This window comes from Xenopus tropicalis, chromosome 2, assembly GCF_000004195.4.
Source record: "Xenopus tropicalis strain Nigerian chromosome 2, UCB_Xtro_10.0, whole genome shotgun sequence".
NCBI classification, from domain to species: Eukaryota; Metazoa; Chordata; class Amphibia; order Anura; family Pipidae; genus Xenopus; species Xenopus tropicalis.
In genome coordinates, this window is record NC_030678.2 from 44,535,543 (window position 1) to 44,558,205 (window position 22,663).

The 22,663-nt window shown below is 38.7% G+C and overlaps 1 protein-coding gene across 1 annotated transcript in view; it reads left to right on the forward strand.

Annotated features, from left to right (window-relative positions):
• phex (phosphate regulating endopeptidase homolog X-linked) overlaps positions 1 to 22,663 on the forward strand; it is a 119,954-nt gene that overhangs the window by 32,547 nt on the left and 64,744 nt on the right. The window contains exons 7-9 of the mRNA XM_004911661.4: positions 3,973 to 4,089; positions 7,270 to 7,353; positions 8,225 to 8,370. Of these exons, the coding sequence (XP_004911718.1) occupies positions 3,973 to 4,089; positions 7,270 to 7,353; positions 8,225 to 8,370 (347 nt within the window). The remainder of the gene's footprint in view (positions 1 to 3,972; positions 4,090 to 7,269; positions 7,354 to 8,224; positions 8,371 to 22,663) is intronic.

A 22,663-nucleotide genomic window follows, 5' to 3' on the forward strand; every position in this document is an offset into this window, starting at 1 on the left:
TTGGCAATGGGACTTATTAATGATAGGTTAATAATAGTGGACATCCCCTTTAATATAAAGAATTCTAATCATTAGGGGGATAAAATAATCTACATAGCAAAACCGGCATGTCACAAATATCTGAAAGGCTGCTTACTAAGCTGAAAACATATTAGTCTTTGTGGAACAAAATCATATAAATCTTCATTGTTTTTGTTTTTGAAAGCAGGCATGAAATAAATGTATTCCTGATGTTATCATGGCTGAAAAGTGAACTGGAAAAAACAAACAAACACTGTGTACCAGACACCAACATCTTGTTTTCTTTTAGAGAAATGTTGCCGCATCATTCCCATCAGCTATCTGTGCCCTTGGCATTAGTGGTTATTTATTTGCTGTGTAATTAGGGAGCTGATTTTCCTGGCTTTTCAAATAAGCTTTTGCTCATCTTGTGCAGCTCCTGCTCCCTGTTGTCTCAAATCTGCAGACACAAACACAGATGAGTTCCCCTCAGCACTGATTCTTCCAGTGGCAGTTATTGATCTGGCTGAATATGCCATTAAGAGCACAAAGCAAGGTCATTCTCTGTTTTAACCAACAGCCCTGTCACCCTTTTCTGGTCGACTTAGCACCCAATCATGTGATTTTATTTCCTAGCATTTCTGTATCCCTTGCATTTGGCAAATAGCATTTTTACTTCATTGCATTTCTAATCAATAATAATAATTTAAACTGAATTTAACATGAAAACACCTTAAAATACATCCAAAAAAGCAAACTGAAAATAACTTAACATTATATTGGATTTTAAAGGGTTTTACTTAGTAATTGCTCTCTTTGCACTAAAGAAGGATTGCATTTGCAAGGGTGAGCGAGAGGGTTAAAAGGTATGATGTGTGCAATGTGTGGTTTTCACCAATAGATGGCAGTTTTGGTGTTAACTATGTATCTAAGTATCGTAAGTCTCCATTAGAGGGAGCTGGAGAAAAGGGGGTTGTCCCTGGTAGGATTGGTGGGAGGGCCCATAAGGGTATGAAAGGAAAGGCAAGACAGGGTGTGGCTGTCTATGGCCAATCGGAAACAACTACAGCAGCAAGTCAGGGAGCCTGAGGACACTGGAGACAGAGAGGGAAGACTAAGAAGTCAAGACACCAGGTGGAAGTACTGTCAGGGAAGCTAGAAAAGGGGTAGATTTTACATGATCTCATCCCAGGGATGTGAGAAAGGGTAGCTTGTGCCCCACCAAGGAAAAAGAAGAGGTTAGTACCTCGGTGGGTACCCCAAGAGTTAAGACCCAAGTGTGTAGTTTAGGGTATAGTGAGGACCCTGGTGTGCTACAAGCTGATACCAAAGAAGCTGTTTGGAGGGTCCCAAGAAGCACTTGGCAAGGCTGGTACCACTGGGCTAAGCCCTGTAATATGGGTGAGTGAGTTCCCCTGAGGAAAGGTACAGAAGGCTGAAGGTGGAAGGGCAGAGATTGGGATTATTTGGGACTAAATGCGTTTCAGAGGTGTATTAACCTGTGTGGTGGGATTTAACATCTGCTGCTGTGTGTGAAGAATGTAACTGCCTGACTTGGATGCATGTACAAAGTCGGAATAATAATATTGTGTTGCAACTCCCTGCACCCTTGTGTTTTTAGTGTGGCTGACCTAATCAAGAGGGAATTATTGCCTACACATTTAAAAAATCCAATACATTTTTATGATCAGAAAAAATAGAAAGAGGAAACCTTTTCCTGATATTCATGTGCTTATTCTATTTCTTTTCTGGCAAACAACAGCAGTCCAGTCATGCTTTATGACAACTTTATGGCAGCTTCTCTTTCTGTTCTCTTCGAAGAACAAAAATGAAATAACCCTATATTGGAAAGGGGATTTCTATTTGAGTGGAAAGAATTTATAGCAGGCAAGGTAAACAAGCACTGAGCTGAAAACTATGTAAATAAAAGAAATATAAATCTCCAACTGCTGTTAAACTGCAACTGCCAAGGTGGCACCCCTGGGATCCAGTTTGATGTAGTGAGGGTGGCTTAAGAGATATATTGGCCCATTTGTCATTGCTATTCAGAGTAAGAGAGCTGCAATCCTGAACAGCACATAGCACTCTGCTCCTGTATGCAGAATGGTACTTAGAGGCCTCAAGCAGTGGAGCAGCGTGAGCGTACGGACATCAATTTCACCTAATCACAGTCTTTACAGTCGCGTTCTGGTTCCCCACTCGCATCCAAAATGGCTCCCCCTCTGTGCCAGACGTTCTCTGTGTTTTCTGGTCATACTGCTCACCTATTAGAATCATCTGTGCCAAAATGCTGTTCAACCTGCCTGCAAATATCACTGATGCAATCATTGTTTGCATTTGCAGAAAAAAAGCCCAGAATCTAAAACGAGAGCCTCACAAATAGAGTCCTAGAAACCTTGAATTTGCAGCCAGTCACAAGCTAAGCATAAACTCCCCCTGGAACTCGCCACAACCTATTTAAATGTAATGTGTCAGGTTGAATATTCTTTTCTTTGCTCAATTGAGACAGGGCAGGGGATTGCCATACCCCATATCTCAGTATGGGGATTAGACCCTCATTTAATTTTAATGTATTCCCCTTTCCCAGCTGACAGGGTATGTAAAAATAACAGGTAGCAATTATTTCCTTTCAGCAATGTGACTAACCTTCCGAAGGCTATGGTTTCCACAGTTTTAGCTAAAAATAGCTGTTTAGCCTCATGGAAGGTACCTATCACATTTTGACAAAATACACGGTCAGGTTACAAAGAATGAAATTTCTGGCTAGTGATAATATTCCAACAAATGACAACTCCCACTTGATGAATCCAAATAATAACCATTTGGTAAAAAAATGAAGAACTGATTTTGTTGATGTGAAAATGGAATACAGGTACGGGTAATTTCCTAGAATTACGAGGTAATGACACATTTTCTTGCACCAATCAGTGCGTTCATCAGCAGCTTTCAGTTCTCTTGATTATCTGTCATTTTAGTCTGCTAAATGTATTCAGCGCAAATGGCCTAGTTAGTCCCACACATCTCTCTTGTACTGCAGAATAGCAGTATATATTGAAAAAACTTCTATATTTCAACTTGCTTAGTCACCCACAACCAGACCCAATATACATACAGTATGTTTATATGTATATATACACAAATATCCACCAAAAAAGTCCTGCACTCCAAACACTTTATTGTTAAAAACATTAAAAAAAGTATATATATATATATATATATATATATATATATATATATATACACACACACATACATATATACTGTTCAAAAAAAATTCCAACATCTTAGCAAAGGTTAAAGGTTAAAGCATTAAGGATTCTGTATTTCAGAAGTCCTAGGACCTGTGCTGGCAATCTGGAATGGGGGCTTCTGTAAGCTGCCATAGACAAATGCACATGCACCCAGGCCATTGTCCAAGAGAGGACAAATACTAATGATATATGAGCCCTAGGGGCACACACCAGATTGTGCACCCATACTATTGGTTAATGAGCTCTTAACTTTTTCCAAGAGAAGAATATTAAACATTTTCAACAGGTTGAGTATGGCAGTGCATTCAAAGGGGAGAGTAGGCAGAGGGCACATGGCCAGCTCTAGGTACATGCAGGCTTTGGGGTGCCAGTGAGGCCCAGGAGAACTTCTGCACTTCAGATTGCAGCCTGCACAGACTATTGCCCCGTGCAAAAGTTCCCTGAGCATGGGCCATAAGGGGTGCAATTTTCATGTCCCTAACTGCTGTTGCACGTGTGTGGCAATACTCAGTCGTAATGTATAGCATAACCTCCTTGACAACACCCCATTGCGCAAGAGCACTAAGGGAATGCAAGAACTGTAAGGACAGGGCCCCATTGCAGGCTGCACATTCTGCTACTACCTACCTTGTGCCGCAAAGTAAGGGGCATGTAGAGGGCTTCTGGGTGCCTATGTACCATATGTACTATGTGCTCTTATTTATTCTCTTATTTTTCACAGTATAGAGATGCTCTCCTGGAGTTTATGGTTGATGTTGCAGTTTTGCTTGGTGCAAACAAGACTAGAGCAGAGACTGATATGAAAGCACTAATTGAACTGGAAACAAAGCTTGCTCAGGTAAGAAACTGATCACTCTTTGCTGTAAGAGATCTCTAGATATCTTTTTGGCTATGGGAGATAACAGTTAAATGCAAACATAAAGGGCATTCCTTTTATTTTTTCTTTAGCAGTGGGGCAGTTATTTTCCATATTTACTATCCTTTGTTTTAGAATTAATCCCCAAAGCAATATACAAAATCACATGCTGCTTTACTGTATTTTTTTTATCAGATATGATGTCATAAATTAAATAGTGGAAAAAATTCTGTTGTGCAGTATAGGTCTTGTGTAGTATAAAAATTCCTTGGGTTAGGGTAAAATATGTATAATTGCAATATTAGATCACTTTCACCAACATAACAAAGACCTTGAATTCATGGCACCATGGGTGAGCTCTTTCAACTGGCTAAGTGCTCGCTCTAAGGGTGAAGTCACATGTAGCTACTTAGTAGCAACTACTTGGCACAGCTTCTAAATGCCAGAAAATAACTTGCCATAGACAACACTGAAAATACCGAATACTGCTAAAACACATGTAGAGAACGTTATCAGTGAATGATCAGCAATGTCTATTTCTGTAGCCGCAGCAAGTAGCTGTTATTAGTAGCTCCGTGTGTCTTCAGCCTGGGAAGATTAGTCTCTCGCGATAAATGTTCACTATTGCGGGCGACTAATCTCCCCGACATGTCACCCCACCAGAAAGAATGTAAATCGCCTGGAAACTTCAGGCGCCTTTGGAAAACTGAAGCATAGGCGGTTTACATTCTTGTCGGTCGTATGGCATGTTGGGGAGATTAGTCGTCCGCAATAGTAAAGATTTATTGCAGGCGACTAATCTCCACGTGCGTCACTGCCCTAAAGGGAATCATGTAGAGCAGATGTGACAGGTAGTACAATGGAATGCATCTTGTCCATCTGTATGTGACATTTGTGCCATCTCCAAGCTGGCAGAAATCTTTCTTCCAATATAGTAGTTGTGGTTGAAATAGCCTTATTACATAGTACAGAGATAGAATGAGATGGGACAGAACAATCTAATTGCACAGCATGAAGGTTTATACAGTTGAAGTTCATGGTGACTTTTGGTGCCTGTTATCTTCCAAATGAAGGCTTGTAAAAGCAGCTATATATATAGTAGGACTAACATATAGCTCATGGCTACATATGGAACATTCTTACTTTTGCAAAATCAGCACCAGGTGAGCTGGTACAAGTAGGTACCTTATATTACAGTACATTGGATACATAATAAACAGATATATGCATTACCTAAAGGTCTGGTATCTAGAGTGCCACCTAAAAGCAGTTTATTTGTTTATCTCGACAGGTTTGCTATCTAAGTGGGTAGTAGTTCAAATGTACAAATGGAAGTTCAAGAAACTAGGGAAAGACAATTTAAATACTTAGGAAATCTTTTAAAGTCTGTTTTTGCTTGGCAGGGGCTATTTTTATAGTGATAGAATGGATGTTTGCGGAGTGGGAAGGTGGTGTTAAAAGGGATGATGCAGCAGTTTTTAACTTATATTTAAATAGAAAGTATAATTAAAGCTAAGATATAATATAAGCTTCATATCATGGAGACAAGAACCTTTCTAAAAATAAAAAAGATTCAAGTTACCCTTCACTATCCACTTAAGGAATTGATCTCTCTACAAGCAGGCTTTGTGTCAGCATCTGATGGACAGTTAGCTCAAATCCTTCTGCAGGGACCCATTGGGCTAATAGCCCAGTCTGATAAAGCTTACTTCGTTTTTATCTTTCCTTCTCCTTTAAACCTTCAAAAGGCAAAACTTCAGAAGGACACTATTCAATTTTTGGACACACAGCAAGTTTTTACGCCATGAATTTTGTCGACTGTTCGTGAAAAAAATCCGCCAATGGCAAAGCGCAGACATTCGCTGTGAATCCATGCCTGACAAATTTTTTCGCCCATCACTAATGTATAGTACATATATTCACTTTCATCATAGTTACAAATTCGAGCTTGTTACACAAGAGACTGCAGTCAGTCAACACTGTGTTGCACATTAAAAGCTTTCTCCAAACTTCTCTGCATCAGGGAATAAAAGCCACATCCCTGACACAGAGCATTACTGTATTTTGTTTAGCTGAGCTAATTCTTGTATGCCACATTATTACATAATGACACTCAATGGGGGAGTTATTGGCTACTGGTTTCTTTCCTGAGACAGGAATTAAATCTTATCTTATCATACTGTAAATACGCGTCTACGTCATGTTTCCCATTCCAATAGAGTCTTTTTAATTACGCAGTGTTTCTGAGCTGAGGGAGAAACCCATGTTTCATTTACAGCCCTACAAAAACATTAGTAAATGTAGGAAATTATGCATTTGTCTATGCACGATCCCCAAGTGTTATCAGCGCAGCATTAAAGTATGACTGTTATGGTTGTTAGGTCTCTATTTGTGCTGTATAATTTATGTGGCAGAACGGCTCTGCTCTTGGTTAAGGGCATGCTACAGTTTATGACTTTAGTCGCTTAAAGCCACAAATATTTTATTATAAAAAATTATTTATACACTGAGCATAAAATGTTTAAATATAACAGTTACATAATTCAAGAGATAAGAAATAAAAGGTCTGAATAATTTCCAAGTAATGGGGTGGCTAAGAAGCCTACGTGCTGCATCTGCCCTTCATGAATACAGTGCTGCCTGCAAGCAGGCTGGGCTGTATTCTTGGGACACACTGGAATACAGAGATCTGCACCAATTCATCTATGCGCAAGGCAAGGGGCAAAGTGCAAAAATGATAGAGAATTGGATCCTTTTTTTATACTTTGCACTCTGTCTTGTACATAGTAAATGAACCCTTAAAAGACCCAATGGGCCATATTTATCAAAAGATGAAATAGTGCTAACCTGAGTAACGTTTCACAGTTCTAAATGTATCTGTATGGGATTTTGAAAAAAAAATAAATAAATAAATATATATATATATACATGTTATGCTAATTTTCATCCATGGATAAATATGTGCCCAAAAATCTTACACAAATGAATACAGAGTGGTGGAATTTACTTGTAGTGACTTTGTGCTCACCTTTTAATAAATATGCTACTTAGTCTTCCATGATCTATATGTTATGGGGGCAAAAGGAAACCAGATATGAATCTTACCATAGATTCTTCTTTTTGTATACAAATGTAAATATTTCTCTGCTTCTCTCATCATAGATAACCGTTCCTCAAGAGAACCGGACCAGTGAAATGATGTATAACAAAATGAACATTTCAGAACTCAGTGCTATGATACCGCAGGTACCAAATGGGATCTAAGCACACTTTGAATTATAATGTATATAATGCATTGCATAGTAGTAAAAAGTGAAGCTCCTGTAATAAAGGAGAATTATAATTCACAGAAATGAACTTTGAGACAGCATGTAAAGCAGCTTAATCTAAGTAACAACCCTTACCATCTGGGCGCCCCAAAACAGTGCCTATTGGTTTCTATGAGACTAGTCTAGTAGCAAACTTTGAACAATTCCCCTTAAATGTAGTAGTTAGCATTTTATCTTGAATAATGTTTAATTTTTAGCTTTGTATTCCTTCTAAAAGGCTTTTAGAAGATCATGTAATAAAAGACACTAAGGGGGTTATGTAATAAAAGGCACTAAGTTTTCCCAGGAGCAGTAACCAATAGTAAGCAATCAACAGGTCACCTTTTTAAAAGCAAACATCTTATTGATTGCTATGGTTTACTGCTCCTGGGCAAACTTAGTGTCTTTTATTAAATATGGGTGTATGTTTGCCCAGGTGCAGTAAATCATAGCTACCAATCATATACTCTCAACTGTTTAAAAGCAAACATCTTATTGGTTGCTATGGGTTACTGCTCCTGGTGATATTTGTCTCCAATGTTAATAAATACTGCCCTGTAAATTCTGCTTGTTTGGAAAAGTCACCAAATGATGATTAAATAAACCTAATAGGATTGTTTTGCCACCAATAAGAATTAATTATATCTTAGTTGGGAGGTACTGTTTATGGTCTATGGAAGATGACTTTCCCATAATTCTGAGCTTTCTGGCTAATGGATCCCATACCTGTACCTGCAGATTTGCAGATTTTTTTTTTTTTATTATTTCGTTTTTTTTGCCATTGTTTTATATTGCTTTCCCTCCTACAGTTTGACTGGTTATCCTACTTGAAAAACATTATTGATTTCAACATTTACCCTGAACTTAAAAATATTGATCTATCTGAAAATGTTATCGTCCGGGTGCCACAACATTTTAAAGACCTATTTAACATTATTGAATCAGAGGAGAAAAGGTATGTTTATATAATTTATTAATGAGTATCCGTTTTATTGTTAATTTTACAGTGTATGAAAGCCACAATGTTATCCAGCCTGTTTTGGATGCTAAATGGTTTACTCCATTTGTAAGATAAGTAAGATAAGCTACTCCATTTGTAAAATTTGTAAGATATGGGGACATTGGTTACAAGGTAAAGCTGCAGCTCAGCAATGAAATATTAATAACAAGCATAAAATTCTATGATAAGACACGGCCAAGTCAGTTTGAAGTCACCCCACAAAAATTCTAAAAGTGAAGTTGAAACGTTGTGAGTTGGTTAAACTAGGTAAACTATGGTGGAATTGTATTCTTTTTGCATTCATATTTGAGTTTCACAAATACAGTGGAAGATTAAATAAATGCATGCTTTGTAAGTTTGTCATTCATAATATTAAGTCCAAATAAATAGAGTTACTTTAAGTTAATTGGATTTAATAATGTCTTCTTTATAATCATTGTCAGCATTGGAGCAGGTCACCAGCTGAGCATTATATGCATATGTCATAACAATGCATGGGCTTTAGAACATGCACTTTTATTCACAACTAACTGATGAGGTCTATATCAGCTGTGGCCGTCATATAAAATCAGCACTTTGAGTATTATCTATTTACAGTGGTTCCTCAGAAATGCTTCTTAACAGTGACCACTGTCTCAAAGCCTCTGAGGCCCTTTTCTATTTGCCATATTTGTCAAAATATTGGTTGATGTTTATACATTTATTATATGTGTTTTTTTCCAGATAATATATATATATACTGTGATTTACAATAAAGTATAGTGAACTAAAGTAAAGTGAAGAATTGGGATCATATTGCTTGTCCTATATACATCAGTCTTTGCCCTATATACATTACCTATTTGTCGAGTTCATATAAATACCAAATATAATTACATTGTTTACTCGCAAAACTTATGTATATCAATATGGAATCTCCCCACTTCTTTTTAAATTAATAATTAATACTAATTAAATTAAATATTTAATGCATTTGATATTATTAACCTGCACCCATTGGAGCAGGTCAGCAAATCCATTAGAAGTCTTTCTTACAGTTTTAAAGTGTTTTCCCCCAATTGGAGCAGTGAACTGAGTTCAAGTTTATATATTTATATATATCTAGATATATTATATTACATTATATTATAAAAGAAGTAGCAGATGAATCCCAATATCTGTATAAAATATACTTGTTTGCATTTAGTAACTGTAACACAATGAAAACCTTGAATTAACTTTTCTAATACCCTTATATAATTTATATGACAGAAGGCCTTTCATATAGAGTGGCTATTTTATACCAGGATTGATTACAGCAGTAGAGGCTATAGAGATTAGTGTTTAGAAAATCTGTCCTATTTTACTTTGCGAAATAGTGAAAATTCACAAGAGACAGTGGGCCTTTTTTTGTGTCGACTTTCAAATTTTTTTGTGGCAATTGGATTCTACAAAAAATGTTGCACATCACTAGAGAGCATATCATGTTAACAAACCACTGCCTATTTTTACCTGTAAAGGGCCGTTTCTCTGAAGATGTTCTTAGGAGATCTTTATCCTTTTTTCTGCTGAATCTTAGTATATGCTCTGTGCTCCTGTCAGTTGCCTTAGTTTAAAGACTGACTCAACATATACTGTATATATATATATATATGTTGTGATACAAAGCTTATTCATTTAGTAATTTCATTCTAATTCCCATCACATGACAACTCAGAAACCAGTCTTAGCTTCTCACTGAGGACACTGAGCATGTGCAGTGTCACTGATGCTCAAAAGATGTACTAACAAGATCCATGATGGTGAGCTCCTGTGGAGAACTCTAAAGGCTTGGATTATTATTGTTGTAAGGCTGCTGAACCTCTCTGGTGGCTCAGTTAAGTGGTGAGCTAATTTTTTCGGCAGGCATGGATTCGGAGCAAAATTCCGCATTTTGTCATTGACGAATTGTTTTGCAAATTTTCTGCAAAATTTCACTGCGAAAAAGGTGCAGTTGTGCCAAAAAAGGCCATTGTGTCAAAAAAGGCCATTGTGTCAAAAAAGTTGCGTTTCACAAATTTTTCGCCATTTCACTAATTTTCCAGCAAATCGCAACGGGGCAGATTCGCTCATCACCAATACAGTTCAGTATAAAAAAACAACAGTAATGGCCATATTAATTTTTAGACTTCATTCCTACACTAGGAAAAAACATGTCCTATGTAATATAGTCTTAAAAAAATGTGTATTTCTAATATGCCTCTTATAAAAAGGTAAGAAGGTAAGATTTATTTACTTTTGTTCATTCCCCTCTGTGTCTTTTTGTTATTGACAATTTGGGTTCAGTTTATTATAAACTGGAGACTTTTTAAACTTGTCACAAGCCATTTCCCAAGTGTTCATCCCCTGGCACTTGAATTCCAACCATGATGCTTAGGAGTCATTGTTAGTCACAGGCAAAGACAAGTAAGTTCTCTTTCTCTCAGAATTAAATCTACAACAGAAGTGTCAGTGATGTAGTAAATAGTGTCTGGTTAGTCAAGAAATCTTTAGACATGTAGTTCCAAAACACATTATTAAGGACGGGATGTTCAAAGTGCCAAGACCAGGCCCGGATTTGTGGAGAGGCCACAAAGGCCCGGGCCTAGGGCGGCAGAAATTTAGGGGCGGCATGCCGCCCCGCCGCAACAGAATTTTTTAATTTTGCCCCCATACGGAGCAACGGGGACCTTTCCCCACTGCTCCGTATGGGAGTTGAACTGTTTGCGCACTCAGGGAAGTAGGGGGGGCGGCCTAGGGGCGCATGGAACACAAATCCGGCGCTGGCCAAGACTGTATAAGGCACAAGCAAACCATAGTACTTGGATCCTGGGAAAAATGCTTTGTATCTACATTGCACCGGAGGTGCTCAAGTGGCTGGAACTCTAGATATAAATAATAATACAGCCATTTTGAAGTCTGCAGTTCACTGCTATACCATATATAAGCCATTCTACACTCCCACATGCACTGTGATAGGACATATAACACGTAGAGCTTCCCCCTGGATGTCTGATTACAGTCAGAAGGAAATATTATGCAGTTATCTCCATATGTAAGATAAAAGCATGATGACTGTTATATACAGAACTTGTTTCATTGGTTGTATTTTTTGAATCTGTAATTAAGTTTTGATCATCTCCTTTAGAGAATAAGATGCAAAATGGGCTGCTTTATCTTTATATAATATATAGTTTGGTCATTTCCCTATGGGACCAAACTGTTAATTATATCCTTATAAATGGTGCTTATAAACTTGTATATTATAATAAATAAAGTATCCTCTGTTGTAAAATATGAGAAGTTCCTCAGAGTTCACTCGGCCCTCAGCCTAGTGTTTTTATATGGTCACAGGACTCTTCGGTGCCTTTAATATCCCTATATATTACAGTAGGGGGTACTTTATTCACTATATGAGTGATCCCCAATCTTTTATACCTGTGAGCCACATTCAAATGCAAAAAGTGTTGGGGAGCAACACAAGCATGGAAAAAGTTCCTGGGAGTGCAAATAAGAGCTATAATTGGCTATTTGTTAGCCCCTATGAGGACTGGCAGCCTATAGAAGGCTCTGTTTGGCTTTACACTGGGTTTTATGCAATCAAGACTTCAAGCCTTCAAGCCATCATTGTCATCAGTTGCAATTGGAGCTTAGTGATATAATTTCTGTCACATTACTCATTAAAACTTGTGTATTATAAGAAATATACTTCCCCCTGTTGAAAAAAACGAGAATATTAGAAGTCAATTTGGCAATTCTATGACCTGTTTTTTTTGACCCACTGCAAATTTTTCCAATGGCAATTTTTTGCGCCCATTTCGTGAAACAATCTGCCAATGGCGAAATGCGGAAATTCAGTTCATGCCTGCTGAAAAATTTCACTCATCAGTACTAGGGTTTATTTACAATTATGGGCAAGGTTCCAAGTGCAAAAGACAGGTGAAGCAAATTTTACACGAATCACATACACACACAAACACATACATGCTAACACACATAAATACAGACATAAATATTCACTAAAGAATTTAAATCAATTATTTAAGGCTGAAGAATATTTATAAATAAAATAGGTGGAATATTCTATTTTGGTGGCTGGGTTAATTAATGGCACATAGCAGTTTCTGAAGAGATACGGCAATGGAGAATCTCAACAGATATCAGCTCTATGCATTTCCTAGCAACTCTGGGTATTTCATTTAGGATTAGAGCTATTCCTGTGAAGGGTTGAATTATTTTCTATAAAAATGCATGCTGCTCCAATCACCCATAAGATGAGATACAATAACATATTACAATCACAGCTGGTTCATGCTCTGCTTCTTTTTTTTTATGGCGCACATGCTGATTCTGTAAACATATTTTCTCAGTTAAGTACTGTGTTTGCCAAATCATCTCAGAGCTAAAGGATTTCTGTTGATAAATGTGAGCCTTTTCATGTTCCTATCCAGTTCAGGCACTTTGATAGCATATACAGTGATGCAGCCTGCTTTATAAATGAAATGGGGGGATACAAATATTGAGGATTTGTCTATTTATGATGAGAAAGACATCACTATTTTAACTGTCTAAGTTCCAAGGAAAAAAAAAAGCTGAGTTTAATTAACTATTTGCTTTGTGCCCATTCTTTATTATATGACATAGGAGGTATAAATCAGAATGCCATAAAACATCTTAACTTTTATTTGTCTGGTATCATCTTGCCAACACAACAACCGAATAATACAACTGACCCCCTAAAGAAAGAATGGGCCTAGCTCTGTGACAAGGGTAGCGTCAAGCCCGGCAGGAAAAGGGTATCTTTACCCCTACTCACCTCGTACCCCCCATCCTTTTATCCTCTCCTCCCCCCCTTCCTCCAAGACACAATAAAGACATTCAGTTTTAGGACTGAGAAGGCCACAGCTTTTAATAACAGTTTAAAATACAGATACAATGATAACTACATATAAACTTACAATGCAAAAGTCTTTTCAACTTAAAACGTACAGAAGAATTACTCTCATGGAATGCTTGCCAATAATAACCACTATCAGCCATACTAGTCTACTTAACATGCCAACTGCCCGACCCCTAGGGAATGGATGGGCAAGTGAAAGCAGACATCAACATGTCACCACTCCCAGTTGTCTAGCTGTAACAATCACTGACCATAGGCACCCCAAGGCAAGCATTCCACCACCAGCTGTGACAAAAGATGGCCAAACACCCATACACAACCCCACTACTTAATGACCTACCCTGATCCACAGGCAGGTGGATGTAGCACTGCTCCAGTTTCTCAAAATGATGCCCAGCCCCTGCTTCTTCTTCATTACCTTTCCTTCTGCACTTCCTGGCCCTGTCACCAGCCTCCTCCCCATATGCATCACTGCCTATGCAGCCAGTGCTGGTGCTCATAACAACCAATGACAAGTTAGTTTCCATCAGCCTTAAAATGAAAGCAAGATTGTTTGGTTGCTATTGGTAACTGCACCAGGGCAGTGACCAGCTGTGACATAGTATAACTAAATGGCTTGGAAAACAGCCATAATGAATATCTGTGTTACAATTTCAGTTAAATAAAAAGTAAGTACATACTAATGATCATTTATGAATGCAAAGCATTAGTTTGGAAGCACAATTTTGACGCTATTCACTAACATACAAGCACCCATAGATGCGCCATTGCAATTTGCAGTGAGTGCCCCTTCAGGCTTCTGTTTTGAATTATGTTCAAGTGCATGCATTGATGCAAGGGAGCCTGCGATGTTCGCCAGCCTGAATCTGCTGTTAATTACATGAGTCCCTTTAATTGTTGCATTATTTGCCGCAATTGACTTGCAATAGATGTGTCAAGTGAATCAGCTAGTGGTGTTATTACTGTTGCATGTCAGAAGCAATGCCATACCAACATAAATCCAGATTTACCAAAATGAACACTAATTTGTGTCTATTTTTGCTGCTCATGCGCAGGTTGCAGTGTATATAACTAAACAGGTACACACAGGATTTTGCATGCGTTAAGACACATACTGTATCGCATGCACAAAAAAACGCAATGTGTTATTTACCTCGCATTGCGTTAATTTCTGCCTAGAAATAGTACTAACGCATGATTCACAAGCACATATGAAGCGTTAAACGCGCTAAATATCGCATTAGTCTGTGCAAAGATTAACACCTACTTGGGGTAGGCGGTACTTAAAGAAAATTGTGGTTGGTGAGCTTTTGGCAACACAATATGGACTTTGCAGTGTGATTTATTCAAGTATATGTTGGCCCTAGAGTGATGCAGCCTCCAGTTTTCAGGGAAATTGTCATTTTCACAAAAGTAGTTTTCTGAAAGTAATGGTTACATGTGTAAAATCATGTGCTAATATAGAAAACGGCGAAATATATCGCACGCAGCGGGAATTAACACAAGAAAAACGCTTATCACGAGTTAAATAACGCAAAGAACATCGCGTCTTAATTACGACGCGTGTCCTTTTAGTGAATCGAGCATTAAGTTGCAAAAAATAAGAAGCGATAACATTTTTAACGCATGCTATAAATAGCACTTGCTTTATCACCCTTTAGTAAATCAACCCCATTGTGTATAAAAAATGTGGCAATTTGTGTCTAAATGAATTTAGGATACATATTATGATCCGGAGTTTTGTCCCCGCGGCTGCATGTCTGAAGGAAACTGCTTTGGCTGAGCACATGGGAAACATTAGCACATTTGGGTCCTTTCCAAATTAGTGAATTTTACTATGTATGGCTACAGCAAAATAACTTCAGTATAGATAGCAACCTAAATGAATTCACTTTGGCAGAATGTTATTTGAAGGCAGCTCTTTATTACACAGGTTTTATGTGGAAATCCCACCATAGTCAAATGACAAAAAAAACACCCCTCCCAAATACTAGCAAAGGTATTACCTGTTGGGCAATGGTGGATTTTGATTGTTTGTTAGTATTAATATATCAATAAAAAAAGTCATTACCTTGTACTTGATGGTAACTAAATTGAATAAATCCTTATTGGTAGCAATATAATCTTATTGGGGTTATTTAAATCCTAAGGGAGAAATGAAATAAAAGTTAAGGAAAAAATGTTTGCAATGTGAAGAATGATTTGTTTTGTGCAAACCATTTTTCCTTTGTGTAAACCCCAAAAAATATTTATCAACCGATCTGCCTTGAATTCTATAGTTTGCACCAGTGCGCAGTATATGTAATAAAACTTCTAACTGAAAAGTGGGGCTCATTTATAAACACTGGGCAAATTACACCTTTGCAGCCCTACCTGATATATAAATCAGGGATTTAGAAAATATGGTTATATTTCTTGGAAACTTGGAGACTTCTGGTCAGAAGTCTCTCTGTCCAGTCTTTACTGTCAGTCAGGATGAGATTTTCATGTCAAATAAACAATAATGAGTCAATGCCATGATTAACGTTAGGAAGTAATGCATAAACTAGGGCTATTCTGGGAAATATAATAACAAGAAAACGATGTCTTTAAAGGATAGGAAATGAATTTAACTTGCAAAGAGCCCTTTTAAGTCTCAAGTATATAATTTGCTTACAAATGAATTGTATCGAGGCAAGGATAATTGAATAATTTAAGGGTACTAAGGACTTCTAAGTATTATCATATTATTAGGTTTTTCTAAAAATAGCTTTTCCAGTAAATCTTGAAAATTCTCTTCAAGTTTTAATCAACGTGGTTTTACTCAAATCTTGTGGGGGGACAGTTACACGGGGAACTCTACCAAGCTCCTTAGTATCTGCTTCTCTTAGACACTGGCGTGCCTTGTACATAATGATGGGAAAGCCAGTGGGCAAAACACCATGAGATCAAACTGCATGTCTACTGCTATTTTGGAAACAATGGTGAGCCCCCTTGAGCTGGCTGGTGAGTCATTGGTAAAACCGTGCAGAAATGATAGCTGCCATCTTGACTGTTTCACTCTTTTGAATCCAATATATTGGGGGTGAAGGAGCTGCTGGAGGTGCATGTCTGTTGTTGAATGATGACTCTGCAATGATGAAAAAAAATTAACCAATGCCAACTTGTGGACTTATCTGTGTGTAATGTGTAATGACCCCTAGAGAAGGATGTGGGTGCAACATTTGGGAGTAGATTCCCAGGGTTAGTGGGTAAGCTTCTAGCCATGTTAGAGTTGATAACACAGTTGAGGTACATGAGGCTAGAAATTGATGGATAAGTACCTTTTGATCCACAACTGTTGTAGTGTCTGTACCAGACACTACAATTGCACCAAGACCAAGAACAGTGTACGTGAGGAAGCTTCCTGCTGATTGGTTCAGATCACACATTCCTAAGGGGTGGAGGGAGTTCATAGCATTCTTGAGGAAGGGGAAGCAGGACAGGGGAGAGAGGAGAGAGCTGCGCAGACTCTACAATACTCTTTCCATACAGGAAAAAAGGAGACAAGAAATCCTGTGTTTCTTTTGATAGAGGACTCAGTGCAGCGTTTCTGTGAGTGCTTATGGCTGTATTTACATAGACCTTTCTGATAAAGCTTACTTAGTTTTTACCTTTCCTTCTCCTTTAACAATCTGTGTCTCACTGGGCCCTCTATACCTCCAGGGAGCCCAGCAGTTACAGGGACGTTTCCTTCAGTAGTGGATACACCCATAGATATGATTTCATTATGTATGCTGCAATTATGCTTTACTCCTGTCACAGCTCATCCTGGGTGATAATATGGTGCCACTGTACAAATGAAACTGCTAATTAAAATGGAACCCCCAAATACAGTATGAAACACCATCACCAAACATTATTAAAAAAAGAGGCACAAAAAATGCAACACTTTCTATTTTTATTATACAGGAACTTCTAGTTTAATACTGTGCCAGTAAAGAGCTTTATAACATACAAATCTCTGTGAGCACAAATCCCATGCCTGTCACCAAAGGATATCTTGCAGCATAATCTGCTGTGCTAAGTTCACTGTTCTTACTCGGTGGTGACATTTGCCATAAGCTAGCTATAGCCATCCTGTCATATGCTGTTCCCTTCTGTATTCTAAAATCCATAATCTGATAAACTTAAAAACACCAAGTGCTCCTTTTGCATATTTTCAAATGCATGTCAAATGAATTCAGACTTGTTCTGCAGTTGTTCATCATGTTCCCCTCTGCAGAATGTTGTATCTTGGAGCTTTTTATTTAATAACATGACACATGGTATATACTATATTACTGTATGTAGCAAAGTCATTCATTTGATGCTATAAAACAGATGTTTCCAACCAGGGAGCCTTCAGGTGTTGAACTAATACACCCAACATTCCTCAGCAGGTAAAACTCTACAAACATTGTTAATTGTAGTTAAAGCGGACCTGTCACCTTAAGAAATAATTCCAAATTGTTTTCTATTGTGGTTTTCAAGCAAAATAAACTTTACTTACACCATATAAATTATTTTAATCTTAGTTTCTTCAACCTTGGAATTCACAATTGCAGCAAGCAGGCAGGGGCCATTTTGTGGACACTGTTATCAAAGCAGGCACTGCATCCTGCCAAAATCTTGTTTCTGTGCCAGTATGGGGGGACCTAATGCCCATGTCCATGCACTGGTTACACAGTTACATGGTGAGGAGGGAGGGGGAATGTGAGGGGAACAGCAACATCTAAAAAGTTCTGAATTGAAAGTGAAAGTAACTCTCTGCCCCACCTCTATGCCTAAGGCAGGCAATATATGATTGACAGCTGTGTTTCCTGAGGCCTTGCTTGCTTGTAACAACAAACTTTATTGAGACACAAACAGACAATATAGCAAACCTTATTAACTGTAGTGCTGGCCCAGACAGTAGATGGCAGCACATATTAAGATCTCTATATATGTGAACATCTCCCCTTTTTTTTTTTTTTTATCTTTGTATCTTGCAGGTGTTTTGATTACTCGAGTGCGAGTACAGCGTGGTGAAGATGTAGTATCATTATTCTCTACATTTGCTTCCACCTCTGGGTCTGTTGGTGATGTCTGGTCTGGAATACCATCAGAGCACTCTGTAATTGGCGTGGCCTCTGCACTGGCATTGGCATCACTTGTTTCATTGGTGCTTCTGAGAAATTTCCTATTTCTTCTGTACAGGTGACCATCAGCCTCCACTATGTATGAACGTGGAGCAACCTTCTCCAAACAAATACCTTTGCGCCACCTTCCATCTAATGCAGCAGGGGAAGGTTGCATACGCACTGTTTGACCAATGTCTAGTTCTGGAAGCTCTTTGGCTCCTCTGTCATAAAATGCTTTTGCTTTTCGGCGCCTCTCTGTTAGCTGATCAACCACTCCTTCTATCACCTTTGGAAAGAGCAGCTTTTGAGCTGTAGGAAGGAGAGTTCTTGTCCTTCGTGACATAAGTCTTTGTACAGGACTGCTGTTAGTACCTTCTGTGGGAGTATTCCTCCAGTCAAGTATTGCTTTCCAGAGATCTTTGCCATCTCTCTTAGCTTTCTTTATGATGGTTTTTGCTATCTTTACAGCAGCCTCAGCTTTACCATTGGACTGACTGTGATAGGGGGATGAGGTAAGGTGTTCAAATTCCCAATTTCTGGAAAAACTCTGAGCTCTGAGCTGACAAATTGTGGTCCATTGTCCGTGATAACGGTGTCAGGTATCCCATGCCGACTAAAATGTACTTTGCAGCATTCAATTATGGTTTTGGAGGTGGTATCAGAAATAGCATCTATCTCCCAAAAGTCTGAATAGTAATCAATTATTATTAAGTAATCCTGGCCTGGTAAGGAAAAGAGGTCCATTCCTAATTTACTCCATGGTAGAGTAGGCAGTTTGTGAGTCATCAGTGGTTCCTTTGTCTGCTTGCGGAGGTATTCATTGCAGGTATCACAGTCCTTTATTGCCTCAATTATCTCTGGTCCCATATGTGGCCAGAATAACACATCTTTGGCTTTGCGAAGGCATGCATCTATTCCCAGGTGACTTGAGTGTATTCTTGCTATCATTTCTGGGCACAGAGTCTTGGGTATAATGACTCTATGTCCTTTATACAGGATTCCATTCTGTATAGTGATTTCATCTCTAAAACCCCAGTAGTCCCTGATGCAAATGGGTACTCTTTCTTTCTGATCAGGCCATCCAGACAGAACAGTTGTCTTTAATGACTGTAAGGCTTCATCTCGTTCAGTGTGGTGCTGTATTTGTTGTAAACGTATGTCAGATACTCTTAAATATTCAGCAAAGTTGATCTGTTCAAGCTCCTTGCAAAAAGCATTGTCAGCATAGATGGAGAATATTTCATAGTCTGGGTGTTTCAGGTTTTACTTGGGTTTTGGATAATGGTGCTCTTGACAGAAAGTCTGCAATATACATTTGTGATCCTTTCTTATAAGTCACATTTAGATTGTACTTTTGTAGCTGCAGCATCATGCGCTGTAATCGTTTTGGGGCTCCTAGTAGAGGTTTCTTAAAAATACTTTCCAGTGGCTTGTGGTCAGATTCAATTTTGATAAGGGTTTTTCCATGCAGGTATTGATCAAATTTCTGACAGCCAAACACAATAGCCAGACATTCTTTTTCAATCTGTGCATGTCTTTGCTCTGTTGGAGACAATGTGCGTGATGCAAAGGCAACTGGCTGGCCTTGTTGCATTAAAGTTGCTCCTAGTCCCTTTTCGCTGGCATCACATTGTACTGTCACTTCCTCATTTACATCATAGTATCGTAGGACTGGTTGTGCAGTTACCAGCTTTTTTATTTGCTCCATAGATTCGTCATGGCTAGATTGCCAGACCCATACACTGTCTTTGTCTGTCAGCCTTCTTAATGGTTCACATACATCAGACAAATGTGGTAGGAATTTGGATAAGTAATTTACAAATCCTAACATTCTTTGAACTGCTTGCACATTCTCTGGGTTTGGCATCTCCAAAATGGCTTTTACCTTGTCCGGATCTGGGCATAAACCCTCAGCTGTCAGTAGATGCCCCATGTATGGTACTGATGATAGTCTCAGTCTTAGTTTCTGTTTGTTTAACTTTAGGTTAAGCTTTCTGGCTCTTTCTAAGAGTCTAATCAGATTTTTGTCATGATCTGCTGTGGCTTCCTCTGTGGTGTCTCCACACCCATACACCAAGATGTCATCAGCAATAACCTCCACTCCTGGCAGGCCTTCTACTGCTTCATGTTGTCTACGCTGGTATTCCTCTGGAGCAGTGGCAATCCCAAAAGGCATGCGTAGCCACCGGTAACGGCCAAAAGGGGTCCAGAATGTGGTGAGATAGCTGCTGCTTTTATCTAGTTTAACTTGCCAAAATCCATCTTTCGCATCCAAAACTGAAAAGACTTTTGCTTTTGCCAAGCTTGGCAGTATTTCATCTATGGTGGGCATTGGATAATGTGATCTTTTTAATGCTTTGTTTAAATCTTTCGGATCAATACATACTCGTAACTTGCCTGGTTTCTTGACTGCAACCATGCTGCTTATCCATGGTGTTGGGCTTGTAACCTTTTTCAAAACTCCTAGTTTTTCTAATCGAGTGATCTCCTCTTTTAGTTCTGCTTTAAGAGGTGCTGGTACTTTCCGTGGCTGGTGTTGCACTGGGGCCACTGTAGTATCAACCTCTAAATGATATTCTCTGGGTAGACATCCAAGTCCTTGAAAGAGATCTTTATAGTCACTTGTGATCTGTTCGTATGATAGGGGTGGCCTTTTAACATTTTGAGTGTTAAATTGTGCTGTTGTTAGCACCTCATGCTCTGTATTTACTGTTAATAGTCCCAATTTTTTGCAAGTGTCTGCTGAAAGAAGTGGCTTGTGAGTACCTTCAACAACCTGAAAAAGAAGGCGATAAGCTTTGCCTTTATATGTGCAGTTTAGAGTACACTGTCCCCTTGGTATCATATAAGTGTCATTGTACCACTTTAGCTTAACATGGCTTTTCTGCAACATTGGGTTTCTTTCTTTAGTGATTTTGCAATAATCCCTGAATGTCATAAGATTACATGTGGCCCCACAATCAAGTTGACAAAGTATTTGTCTTCCTATTTGCTTACTTGTTCCGAGCTGTAGTTGTACAAACCACTGTGACCCTTGGGTTCTCACAGATCCTATTTGATGTATGACAGTAAGCACTGATTCGTCTGAGTAGCTGTTTTCTGTCTCTGTAGTCAGATGTACTTTGTCATTTGCCCTCTGCAAACAAACTCTGGCAAAGTGATTTTGCTTTTTGCACTTGCTGCAAGTTTCCCCATATGCAGGGCAATACTCTCTACCCCTGGGATGGCTGCTTCCACAATATTTGCAATTTATGGTTTCACCTTTGTAGCCTTGCACTTTTGTTTTAGGCTTGTGTTCCCTTCTAGGTGGTGTTTTTGCTGTGTAGTAGACACCTTCCATCTCTGCTTTACTGTCCTGCATTGTTTGTATTTGCAGTTCTGTGAGCTCATGGCTCCTGCACATGTCTATAGCTTTCTGCAGGTTTAGTTCTGGCACTCTTAGCATTCTCTTTTTGGCACTGACATCTTTTGCTCCCAGTACAATTCTGTCTCTAATAAGCTCATCATGCAGTGCTCCAAATTCACATGTTGCTGCTAGCTGTCTCAGTTTAGTGACATATTGGTCTATGGTCTCTGACTGGCCTTGGTGTGTGCTATTAAATATGTATCTCTCATATATGATGTTCCGAGCAGGCATGAAGTGGCTCTGTAATGCATCCAGAGTTTTCTGTTCATCCTGCTTGTCAGCATCAGAGAGTGTAAGGTGCTGATAGATACGCAGACAGTCTCTCCCCATAACAGAACGTAAGGTAGCCATCCTTACCTTGGGGTCTTTTTTGTCCAGTTCTGTAGCTACCTCATAATCCTCCCACTGTGATCTGAAGAAAGTCCAGTTCACTGCCAGATCTCCTGTGCAGTCCATGGGACTTGGGGTAGGGAAAGTGTTTGCAGCCATTTTCTCTCCCAGTGTCTGCCTGTTGCTGAGATAGTCAGATTATGCCTTTTCTATCCTTTTTACTGAACTTTAGTGGCTTAATAAACACCAAAATTTCTGCCAGCTTCTGACACCATGTTTCCTGAGGCCTTGCTTGCTTGTAACAACAAACTTTATTGAGACACAAACAGACAATATAGCAAACCTTATTAACTGTAGTGCTGGCCCAGACAGTAGATGGCAGCACATATTAAGATCTCTATATATGTGAACAAGGTGGGATTTTTAAATGCTTTTATAATGGGTATGGATGTGGTAATAAAAAAAATGATTTTGGATTTCATGTTTAATTTGAAA